Source organism: Gobio gobio (assembly GCF_949357685.1).
Source record: "Gobio gobio genome assembly, chromosome: 16".
NCBI classification, from domain to species: domain Eukaryota; kingdom Metazoa; phylum Chordata; class Actinopteri; order Cypriniformes; family Gobionidae; genus Gobio; species Gobio gobio.
The window spans coordinates 44,087,582-44,100,082 of NC_137109.1; the positions used below are offsets into that span (position 1 = coordinate 44,087,582).

Consider the following 12,501-nt stretch of genomic DNA (forward strand, 5'->3'; position numbering starts at 1 on the left):
CTATTCATCAAAGAAATTTGAAGAACAAAATGTATCATAGTTTCTACAAAAATATTAAGCAGCACAACAGTTGATAATAATAATAAGAAATATCTCTTGAGCAGCAAATCAGCATATTAGAATGATTTCTGAAGGATCATGTGACACTGGAGTTATGATGCTGAAAATGCAGCTTTGCATCACAGGAATAAATTACATTTTATAATATATTCAAATAGAAAAGCTATTATTTTAAATGTTAATAATATTTCACAATATTAATATTTTTACTGTATTTTGTATCACATAAATACAGCCTCTATGAATATAAGAGACTTCTTTCAAAAAGATTTGAAAAATCTTACAGACCCGAACTTTTAAACGGTAGTGTATATAAAAATATTTTCATAAAGTAATTTAAAAAATGCTATTTACAGTATATACATCCAGCTGGCCAAGACAAACAGTAAATTGACATGACTTGACTTGAATTATACAGTTTAAAAGTCATTTAAACGAAAACATTTGACTGCAGAATAGTCCAATTGACATCAAAATGTAACACTCCACAGCTCATTTACATATATAATTTTAAAATGGTCCGAGACTGGAAAACTAAATTACAAGGTTGACTAACAGTATTATTAGACTGCTGTGAAAATATGGCCCCCTTTGAAGGGTGTGTATGACAGATTTCCAGCATTTGATTGGTGGTAAAGCAAGATGACCTTACAGTCTGTCACTTTCAATAGTGTGGGAGTTTGGTATCGATGTGTTCTCCAAACTGCACGCCGCTCGTGATTCATCGGCTGCAACGGGCCTGGCGCCTCTCCGAGAACTTTCATTAAACGTGAAGAGAAGCCTACTTCTGTATACGGCCATCCTGGGCATAAATAATTTTACACGGGGAGGGAGGGAAGGAAGTGAGGATGTATGTTTTTTTGCATAGCATATTAATGGATTTTCCTGGCCAACTTATTCAAGTACGCACGCATGAACACACACAGCATTATGGAGTAACACAACTTGCTCATACTCTCACCTGCAGTATGTTACATCAATAATTAAAACTGGCGTCTGTGCCACTGCCTTTCCTTCGAAACAAGGAGCAAAAATATGCATGTGTGAAGTAGCACAATGACACATCACTGCAGAAATCAAGAACATGCAATAAGGAACTATACAGAAACAGTGCTGATTCATTTGGCCCATGTCTGTGTCTCCATGCTTAGTCATGTGCCAGAAGGGGAAAATAGGTAATTGATCCAGCAGGTTTCTTTTTAAAGCTGTGCTTCTGCTCAGTGTTTCCTGGATGTGCAGAATATAGCCAAGACAATAGAGCTCCTTATCTGAGAACACTGCAAAGCTTCAGCCCCCAAAAAATGTCTGCGAGCCGAGCATAAATATAGGTAACATGCATTGAGTCTCTCTTTCTCTCGTTCCCCCTCCCTCTCTCTCTTTCTTCCTGGAGTCTCTTCACAAATCTGAATCAGCTGACCTGCCCTCAGTCTGGAGAACACAAAGCAGGATTTGTGCTGCTGTGGTTTCTCGTCTCTCTCGCTGAAAGAGTGGACGGAAGACTAATGCATCCACCTCTTTAGAAAGGAAACTGATGCAGGATTTAGACAAAGACAAAGTGTGTGTGTGTGTGAGTATGTGTGTGAATGCACAAACACCTGGCTCTGAGAATTTCAAAGCTTGAGCTGATGAACCTCGGCCTACTGTGAGAGATTTTAGTTTGAAGTGGCCCCAAAACATATTTGAACATGTAGGCCACACTTAAAAATGTTTCAAAAGTGGAATGTTTGCCAAGCAACACAGACGCAGTGGCGCAGTATACTGATGTAATGCGGTCACAGGTGTATGTTTGTATAGTAATTTACAAAGGCTTTGAAGGCTGCTCAACCAATCATAATCAAGGACCGGAACTATCCTTTTTAGTAATATAGTTTTAACATTTAAATACTTTGTGGGAAATATTTTACTTGAGAAGTGTGCTTGTGCTATTTTTCTTTATGATATATGTGGCTTGTTTGATATTTTGCATAATGCAAGAAACATGACTTACAGTAAGTGTCCAAACACTTTTTTTGGGAGAAAAAAAGCTATTAAATGAAATAAAATAAGTTGAAGTAAAATTAAATATAAATTGCTGAGTAACACACGAATGAACCTCATTGGTTCTTGAGGAAGCTCAAACGTGATGCGTAACACGAGAATGAACCTCATTGGTTTTTGCTGAAGCTCAAACGTGATGCGTAACACGAGAATGAACCTCATTGGTTCTTGTGGAAGCTCAAACGTGATGCGTAACACACGAGAATGAACCTCATTGGTTCTTGAGGAAGCTCAAACGTGCTGCGTAACACGAGAATGAACCTCATTGGTTCTTGTGGAAGCTCAAACGTGCAGTGTAACACGAGAATGAACCTCATTGGTTCTTGAGGAAGCTCAAACGTGATGCGTAACACACGAGAATGAACCTCATTGGTTCTTGTGGAAGCTCAAACGTGCTGCATAACACGAGAATGAACCTCATTGGTTCTTGTGGAAGCTCAAACGTGATGCGTAACACACGAGAATGAACCTCATTGGTTCTTGTGGAAGCTCAAACGTGCAGTGTAACACGAGAATGAACCTCATTGGTTCTTGAGGAAGCTCAAACGTGATGCGTAACACACGAGAATGAACCTCATTGGTTCTTGAGGAAGCTCAAACGTGATGCGTAACACACGAGAATGAACCTCATTGGTTCTTGTGGAAGCTCAAACGTGCTGCATAACACGAGAATGAACCTCATTGGTTCTTGTGGAAGCTCAAACGTGCAGTGTAACACGAGAATGAACCTCATTGGTTCTTGTGGAAGCTCAAACGTGCTGCATAACACGAGAATGAACCTCATTGGTTCTTGTGGAAGCTCAAACGTGATGCGTAACACACGAGAATGAACCTCATTGGTTCTTGTGGAAGCTCAAACGTGCTGCATAACACGAGAATGAACCTCATTGGTTCTTGTGGAAGCTCAAACGTGCTGCGTAACACACGAGAATGAACCTCATTGGTTCTTGTGGAAGCTCAAACGTGCTGCATAACACGAGAATGAACCTCATTGGTTCTTGTGGAAGCTCAAACGTGCAGTGTAACACGAGAATGAACCTCATTGGTTCTTGAGGAAGCTCAAACGTGATGCGTAACACACGAGAATGAACCTCATTGGTTCTTGAGGAAGCTCAAACGTGCTGCGTAACACACGAGAATGAACCTCATTGGTTCTTGTGGAAGCTCAAACGTGCTGCATAACACGAGAATGAACCTCATTGGTTCTTGTGGAAGCTCAAACGTGCTGCGTAACACACGAGAATGAACCTCATTGGTTCTTGTGGAAGCTCAAACGTGCTGCATAACACGAGAATGAACCTCATTGGTTCTTGTGGAAGCTCAAACGTGCAGTGTAACACGAGAATGAACCTCATTGGTTCTTGAGGAAGCTCAAACGTGATGCGTAACACACGAGAATGAACCTCATTGGTTCTTGAGGAAGCTCAAACGTGCAGTGTAACACGAGAATGAACCTCATTGGTTCTTGAGGAAGCTCAAACGTGCTGCGTAACACACGAATGAACCTCATTGGTTCTTGCAGAAGTTCAAACGTGATGCGTAACACACAAATGAACCTCATTGGTTCTTGAGGAAGCTCAAACGTGATGCGTAACACACGAGAATGAACCTCATTGGTTCTTGAGGAAGCTCAAACGTGCTGCGTAACACGAGAATGAACCTCATTGGTTCTTGAGGAAGCTCAAACGTGCTGCGTAACACGAGAATGAACCTCATTGGTTCTTGCAGAAGTTCAAACGTGATGTGTAGCACACGAATTAACCTCATTGGTTCTTGCAGAAGTTCAAACGTGATGCGTAACACACGAATGAACCTCATTGGTTCTTGCAGAAGTTCAAACGTGATGCGTAACACATGAGAATGAACCTCATTGGTTCTTGAGGAAGCTCAAACGTGCTGCGTAACACACGAATGAACCTCATTGGTTCTTGCAGAAGTTCAAACGTGATGCGTAACACATGAGAATGAACCTCATTGGTTCTTGAGGAAGCTCAAACGTGCTGCGTAACACACGAATGAACCTCATTGGTTCTTGCAGAAGTTCAAACGTGCTGTGTAAAGGCCCTTTCACACCGGACGCGTAACAAAAAAGCGAAGCGGAAAAAGCGAATATTTCGTGTGCGAATAGTTTGGGTCAAAACCATTCACATCAGCCGCGAGTTTGCGACGTTTGAGAGCTCCAACATTCCAAAACATTCGCGGCGACAGCTGAGAAAACACGGACACTTCATCATTCAGTGGAGACGAGCTTTTCATTTTCTTTAAAAGACCGAAAAGAAGGTTTTGGGTGCACCCAGTCTTAAAGAACAGATGCTAATCTTGTACAGGAGCTAAAACTTTATCATGGCCGGTTCCGCACTTACTTTCTAATGTCCATGAAAATATTAAGCAGCACAACAGTTGATAATAATAAGAAATATTAATAAAAGTAAATTTAGAAATCACTTCTTTTTTTTTTTTTGCGTTTTCCATACTGTCCCAACTTTTTCTGATTTGGGGTTGTATAATGTGATCGTGTCTCTTCAGAAAATGGACTAAACCACTCAATTCATTTGCATTAGTTTTATGATCTCTTTATGCGTAGCTTCCAATGGAGGGACAGAAATCACTCAGATTTCATCAAAACGATGAGCAAAAGTCTTATGGGTTTGGCGTCGACATGAGGATGAGTAATTAATGACAATTTTCATTTTGGGGTGAACTCTTTAATAAGAAACATCAGAGACAAAGTTGATACATAAATGAAACATAACTTCAGTCTCTTCAATGATAAAAAAGCATCCTCTGAGCAATAAAATGACGCTGCCTCTCTTACAATCTGTTTAGTTGAGAGGTTATGTGAGCACTTCGAGAGATCGACCTGTTCTCTGTGTAATGTGTCTACAGTCTGGTGTCTCTCCTCCCCCACTTAACCTCTCACAAATCTTCCTCTCATATCACGATATCTACTTTACAGCTCGGGCCGCACACACACACACATGCTCTCATGTTGTATAATTCCCATCACCAGTGAGGCTTCTCATATGTGTGCGCATATAACAAGCCAGCCACTGCTTGTTTTTCCCTGACGCAAGCAAAATAAGTGGAATTCACCAGTGTTTAAAAGTTAATACATCAAAAATTGTTATTGATCGTCCACCACACACGCATATACACTCATGAATCAACCCATCAGAAAGCATGCAATGACTAAGCATGCTGACTTCCTCCTCGAGACAACAGGGGTTTCGAAAAACAAATTTATCAGTCGCCACACACCCAGGTTTCTGCCCCCGTTTGCTTGTAGGTGCTCTAACAGCGGTTCTGGTTCAATCCCCCATTCATGCTGAAATAAACGATCTTCTGCCCGGCCTCTAGGCCAACACCCTGATATTACATTAGCCATTCGTCCGACAAACACCAACAAGCAACCTCAAAACAAGTTTGCATCTGTGGCAGGGCTGGGTGGATCACTGAGAAAATTCACTTCGGGGCCTCCGGGTCATTTCACTAATGAACGACCGGATATCGAACGCTGAAAGCTCAGCCGGACCCCTGGGCATTGACAGACTACGCCGTTCCATCCGTCCTCATTGGATCAGTTCGGCTCCCAACCTTCCCAATTTATTTGCTCGGTGAACAGAAGAGCCAAAGTGCACTTCATTAGCACTGATGAAGCTTTTTTTAAGATCCATAACATGCACGCACATGTCCTCAGAGTCATTGGCGCTGACCTCTGTTACACAACCACGAGCTCTCTCGCTCATTCACTCATCAGTTTTTCTGCACACTTGCTGGTGGCTACAGCTGAGCTTTTAATGCCGGTCAGCATACAGCGTCTTTCAAACTGTGTGTCAGCTGTATTATTTTGTCATTTAGGGTCGGGAAGCCAACATGACCCCGCTTGGTGTTTTGAAATGCTGGATTATAGAGGCTATTATAGAGTTTCAAAATGACCAGGAGCGCAAGGCTTCTCTGAAACAGACTCACTGGAGACTGCCAACAAAGTGAGCCAGCGATGAATAATTAATCTACTGTTATATCATTAAAACTGCCCAATAAATTTGTGACTATCACTGGTCTAAACAGAGGCATATGATAGCTAAATCTAGCACAATCACTATAAAGACTCACTTTAATGTGACTTGTTTACACCACACTGTAAAATAATATAATAGATGGAGAAAGCTATCAGTTAGTTATCTCAATGGACCCTTAAAGGGGTGATGAATTGAGAAATCAACTTTCCTTTGAGCCTTTGGTATATAAAAGTTCATCGTGATATAAGAATATCCTGCAAGTTTCAGAGCTGAAAACGTCCTTGTTAGTCAAAGAAAAGCTTTTATAGACACCAGGCCCAGAAAACGAGAGCTCTCAGAATATGTCGACCACTGACGTAATAGGACGCAGGAGCACCGCCTCAAGCCCGCCCACCGACTCGTGGGGCGAAACGATGAGGAATCGATTGTAAACAAGATAAGAGGTTGAGACTGTATTTGCAGACATATTGAGATTAAAACACAATGCTGTGGCTTCTATATTGGATCGGACAGGAACGGTGCAACACACTTATGTGAGTAAAACATGTTTTTATTTGTGTTAGTATTGCATTGTTACAGATCGTTTGATATCTATTAATTACATACATTAGCACGCGGTCACAGGCTGGTGGAGGTGTTATTGGTTCATTCGTGATCAGACTCGGACTTGTAACGCCAGCTCGCAAAGCCTGAGGTCCGCGCGTGTGTGTGTACGGTTCGCATTATATTCACTGATGATCGAGTGAACTGATACAGAAATAACATTACAATCAATCGTGGGTGGATGAGAGATGAATCATTGTGTTTGTTTGATATAGACATTTTGCGAGCCCTGGCTGTGGGCTGGGCGATTCATTCCGGTTGCCGTTTACCACACGCTGTCACTGACAGGAGAGCAGAAGCTCATTAAATATGCAAATCATATCCAATCCTAGCCATTGGCTTCCAAGTCTTCAGTGTGGCACGCCCATCAAAACCGATTGTTTTTCAGAGAGCCTCAAAACCAAGGCAGAAAGTAGCCTATTACTTATTCATTATGATGTTTTTGAATGTAAAAAACACGCGAACGTCATAAGTTGACCTCAGACAACAGTATAAAAAAAATTTAAAAAGTCAGTTCATGACACCTTCAAGTTGCAGTTACAATCTGCCATTTTTATTCCTTGAAATTTTTGAGTGAATCACCTGAGCAGTAAAAAAAAAATCCACGCTAGAAATTGTACGTTCTCAGAACATCCCCACTGGTGTCAAGGACGTCACCTAGCAGTTATGTTCCCAGAATGTTCCGATACGTTCATGATGTGGAATTAAAGAAGGTCCTGCAAAAGTTATGGGAATGTCGTGTAGAGACCACCGCACTGAACAAGATATGTTGCAGCGCTGTGCCGAATGAAACGTCCTCATCTGACTAACAGGGAACATCCTTAACATCCTAAATATCCTCTTTGTAATGTTGCCATGTGACCATAGAATAACCTAAAGGGAACGTCCCCTTAAAGTCATATCAGGAACGTTTTTATATGACCAACAGAGGATCATGTGGGAACGTTCTGTTAACATCCTAAATATCCTCTTTGTAACGTTGCCCTGTGACCATAGAATAACCTAAATGGAACGTCCCCCTAAAGTCATATCGGGAACATTATTATATGACCAACAAAGGATCATGTGGGAATGTTCTGTTAACATCCTAAATATCCTCTTTGTTACATTGCCATGTGACCATAGAATAACCAAAATAGAACGTCCCCTTAAAGTCATCGGGAACGTTATTATATGACCAACAGAGGATCATGTGGGAATGTTCTGTTAACATCCCAAATATCCTCTTTGTAACGTTGCCATGTGACCATAGAATAACCTAAATGGAACGTCCCCCTAGTCATATCGGAAACCTTGAACTGCAGCACTTTCATAACCAGAAGAGGACATTTTAGGAACGTCCTTAATGTTCAGTAAAGATTCAGGTTTAGAGAACTTTTAGGGAGCATTGTGCGAGGTCACGAGAACATCCCCTCCTACATGGGATGTGACTAGTGCTGCTTTCCAGAGGAATTCTGAGGAAGTTGAAATTTCCAACCTCAACAGGTTCCAGTCAATCACACGTCTTGATCACATGATGGCGCCATCGTCCAGCGAGAGTGTTTTATAAAATTGTAATTATATGCCATGCTAACCAACCAAACCTTGACCCCTTGGCATTATGCTTCATCTACTACAAGGAACATGCTAACGTTAGAGGCGCACTTTGACACACCAGGTGCCTTGACAAATGAACTTTGCTATAGTCCAAGTTTTGGCTTTTTGCCTTTGATTGTATTACAAATGAAGAACAAACAGGAAAGCGAGGGGAATATGATCATGACATGACGCAGGCCGGATTCAAACCTGCACAATGACTCTTTATGTTTTCCATGAGCACATGCACTGCTCAATGCACCACACTTCTGACATAATAATAGACCGGTTTAATTAGGATGGGAAGTTATGGCCGTTTGCTCACAGGAAACCAGGTTGCTCTTCAGATAAAGGCAATGCCGGTGATAATTCTAATAACAGCATCAGGATTCTTGCCCTCCAGTGCACTAAATCTGACCACAGTGTCCAAAGAAATAATCTAACAATGATTTACAATATCAGGCTGAGTAAGTGCAGCCTCAGGCACTGTATTTGATTCTGTTTTCATTCTTACACAGAGCAAATCAATAAAAACACAAACACGTCTCTATAGAGACAATACAGTGTTATGTGAATAGCCAGTATTGTTTTTGTGAACATAAAGAGGGTCACATTTTCCCGTTGAATGGTAAACAGCAACAGAGGGCAGAAATAAATCAGACTTTTATGGTTGACAAGCTCTGCTGTTCGACAGTGTTGTAAAAAAGATGTAGGGCACACACTCACAAGGATGTTTTTTGGACCAAATAATATGGCTTCCTGTAGATACGTTTATTTTTACATTTGCCTGTTTGTCACAGAGTTGCACAATATTAAAGCTGCTTTTATGACTACACAAAATCAGTCACAAAAAGGCTCCAGGTCAGAAGAACAGCATGGATTCATAATTGAAAGGTCATCGTTCGGGTACTGGGGGCTTATGGAATAGCAATAATCATCATACAATCATCTTTAATCTACATCTGAACAGCCTATAAGTTTCTAGGGAATAAACAGTCCCTCGAAGATATTATTTAATATATCCAAATCTACTTTAGACCAGAAGTCTGAGACGATATTGGGGAAAAACTGGATTTTTTAAAAACAAAAATAATAATTGGTTATACACACGTACACACATACACTTAAAACGTATCATTGTATACTTCAAATTTACAAAACTATCTTTTCCTGGCCACAACACATTCAGTTGTAAAATAAGCATTGCTCATCATGAACATCCCTTGCACTTCCAGACAGAAAGTTGTCATTACGCAGCATCCCTTCACTCTGACCCAGCACAATCAATCTCCAGCTGTCTGCGCGGATATCGGCTCTTACCTTCCGTGTGACAGCTCGAGGAGAGCAGGTTGCTCGGAGGTCGGAAGAGGTAAGGCAGGTACCGGGAGAAACATTTCATCTTTCTTTCGTCCGATTTCCTTTGGGAGGGTCCTTTCCCACCATCCGCGCTGCGATGCCAGCAGATCCGGGCCGGAGGAGGGATGCTGCTGCTGCTCCCTGGATGTGTGTGGAGTCACGGCAGCATCCTAAACACTTCTCACGCGTGTGTCAAGAAGACGTGCTGAGCATCCTCACAGTTCATCATGTTTTCCTCCCAGAAGGACGGAGGGTTGAGCTGTTTTCCTGAGCTTCGGTTGGGAGGGGCAGTGATGGGGGCAGTCACGCTATTTGGACATTTACCCTATGAGCAGGAATATAGTGCGCACAGCCCGGCTGATCATCAAGCTTTATTTAGATGAGCTCAAAGCGAGACATGAAATCACCCTCATGCTCATGAGAGTGACAGTAAACTTTTTGCTGTTCAATTTAAAGCTGCCCAAGAGCGCCATCTCGTGGTTGGCATGCTTTTTGAAATTTCTGTCCTCACAAGACAGAATTTCGTTTTTTTTTTTTTTTTTCATGTCAATACATTATTTAGAGCAGGGGTTTTCAAACTTTATGATGCCAAGGACCCCCAAATATGATGAACCTTTTATGAGGGACCCCCTTCCTAAAATCCATCTATATATTTTTATGTATGACAAAACATTTAAACTGTTAGATAAATAGTAAGTGTGACATTATACAACATATTGTTTCCAAACTTAAATAGGCTATACTTAATGTTGGATGTATAAACCTGAAGAAGAACATTTCACAATAAATGTAGCAGCCTACATACTGCATTATGAACCCCAGTGAGCAAGATAAAGGGGACTATAGTGACAAAAACTAACCAGAAAGATACAAAGTAAACATATGCAATTCTGGAAAGTATGTATCTGGCAAGAAAGGAGAGAAACATTTAGAAATGAAACAGAATGTTTGGTAGACTTTATCCATTTTTGCTTTGTCTTTTCTGGGGACCCTTTAGATCCTTCTGGAGGACCCCTGGGGGTCCCCGGACCCCAGTTTGAAAACCCCTGGTTTAGAGCATATGAAACAAATGGTTTAAAAATGATATTTTATTCATATCTTATGCTATGTCCTCGTATGTGGACACCGGGACTCAGTTGTGTAAAAAATAGAATTACATGAATTGATATATGTATAGGCAAAAACAATGGGATTTTTTTCATTCACCAATCAGTTTTCAGGTTTTTAAACCAAACTTTGTTTAAAGATGATTCTCAACTATGTTATGAAAGATATAATGGAATTCATTGATATACCATTTTACTTTATGCAATATGTGGGTAAAATGGCCATACATGGGTTTTCCCATTCAATACACTGTATCGAATTTGTATATTAATGTGTTCTTGGAGCAACATGTAATGAAAAAAGAAGTGTAATAATGGGAGTAATAATTGGCAACATTTTCATAATAATACACTCTTTAAAAAAATGGTGCTATATGGCACTAAAAGTGGTTCTTGGTCGTTATCATAGGGGAACCACTTTTGGTGCTATAGCACCATATCTTAACATGTTCTGTACATGGTAGAGGTGCTATATAGCCAAAGAACCGCTGAAGATCCACTTAAAAACAGCACTAAAAAAGGTTCCCTTATGATTACGAGCCAAGAACACTTTTAGTGCCATATAGCTCCATTTTGTGCTACCAGTGTATCTACAATTTTATCGGAATATTGGTATGTAATTTCTTTCCTTATTCACTTGTTGTGTCTCCCAAAATGCCTGATAAACATGTTTTAAGCCCTGGTGTCCTCTACAGTGGACATGTATGAAATCAATGCCCTGCTTCGTAACAGAAAGTCATATTGATTAGAAATAACATGTTGATTTATAACAAACAATTTGAAAATTAGATTTAAATGATAATTACAAAATAATTATTATTATTACTATTATCATCATATTTCCATAAGATTGCTAAATTTGAACATTCAGTCATTTTTAAAGACCAAGGAAAAGTTGTTGTCCTGGTGAAACAAATGGTATCTCTGAAAAGCCCTGAATGTGCTCTTTACAGGACACCCAGACATGTATGGTGTAAGAGAAATTCACTAAAATATAATGTCCTCGTACGTGGACAGTGGCACCTAGGAGGTTAATATTCGTTCAATTTAAGTTAATTTTCTGTTTAACTATCAAATGTTTACTTTTAACTAAAAAAAACCATAAAGATAACGTACTTAAACTCAAAACGCCATCAGAGTAACACTTACATAATGCCAAAAAAAGTAACATAATACATCCTATAGCCTACTATTAACAATAATAAAGACAGCGTTTAAATAAAATAACATCTGAGAAAATATTTTTACTGTTTTTCAGTCTGTAAATTAAAATGTTATTTGTACATTATACTTGTGATAGACTACTGTAAAAATGAGGAAAATGTACTGGTAATTCTGTGCCATGACTTTATCCATTAATTTAAGGACATTTCCTTTAACCCTAAACCACAACACAATACAACACGTGATTCAAAATACTGGAGAAAAACCCCATTATAGGCTACAGAAAATTCCTTTAGGCATACACTGTAAAAAAAAAAAAGATTCTGTAAAAAGTGCACAATTAACTGTATAAAAATGAAGGAATTTTCCGTTTTTTTTTGTTTTTTTTTACGGGTGTATTACGGGTGTATTTTGAATGACACATTGCATTGTGTTGTGTTTTAGGGTTAACGGAAATGTCCGTAAAATTACTGGATAATATATCCTGGCAAAAAAAATTCCATTTACTTTTTTCAGTGTTTATTAACACAGTATATTGGGTCCTCCTTTTACAGTGTGCAACTTCAAATGTTTTAACAATA

At 39.9% G+C, this 12,501-nt stretch overlaps 1 protein-coding gene across 1 annotated transcript in view; it reads right to left on the reverse strand.

The window, feature by feature from the left end:
- ppp2r2ba (protein phosphatase 2, regulatory subunit B, beta a) overlaps positions 1-10,075 on the reverse strand; it is an 86,866-nt gene extending 76,791 nt beyond the window's left edge. The window contains exon 1 of the mRNA XM_079838277.1: positions 9,615-10,075. Within this exon, the coding sequence (XP_079694403.1) occupies positions 9,615-9,693 (79 nt within the window). The 5' untranslated portion in view covers positions 9,694-10,075. The remainder of the gene's footprint in view (positions 1-9,614) is intronic.
- Between the last annotated feature and the right edge of the window lie 2,426 nt (positions 10,076-12,501).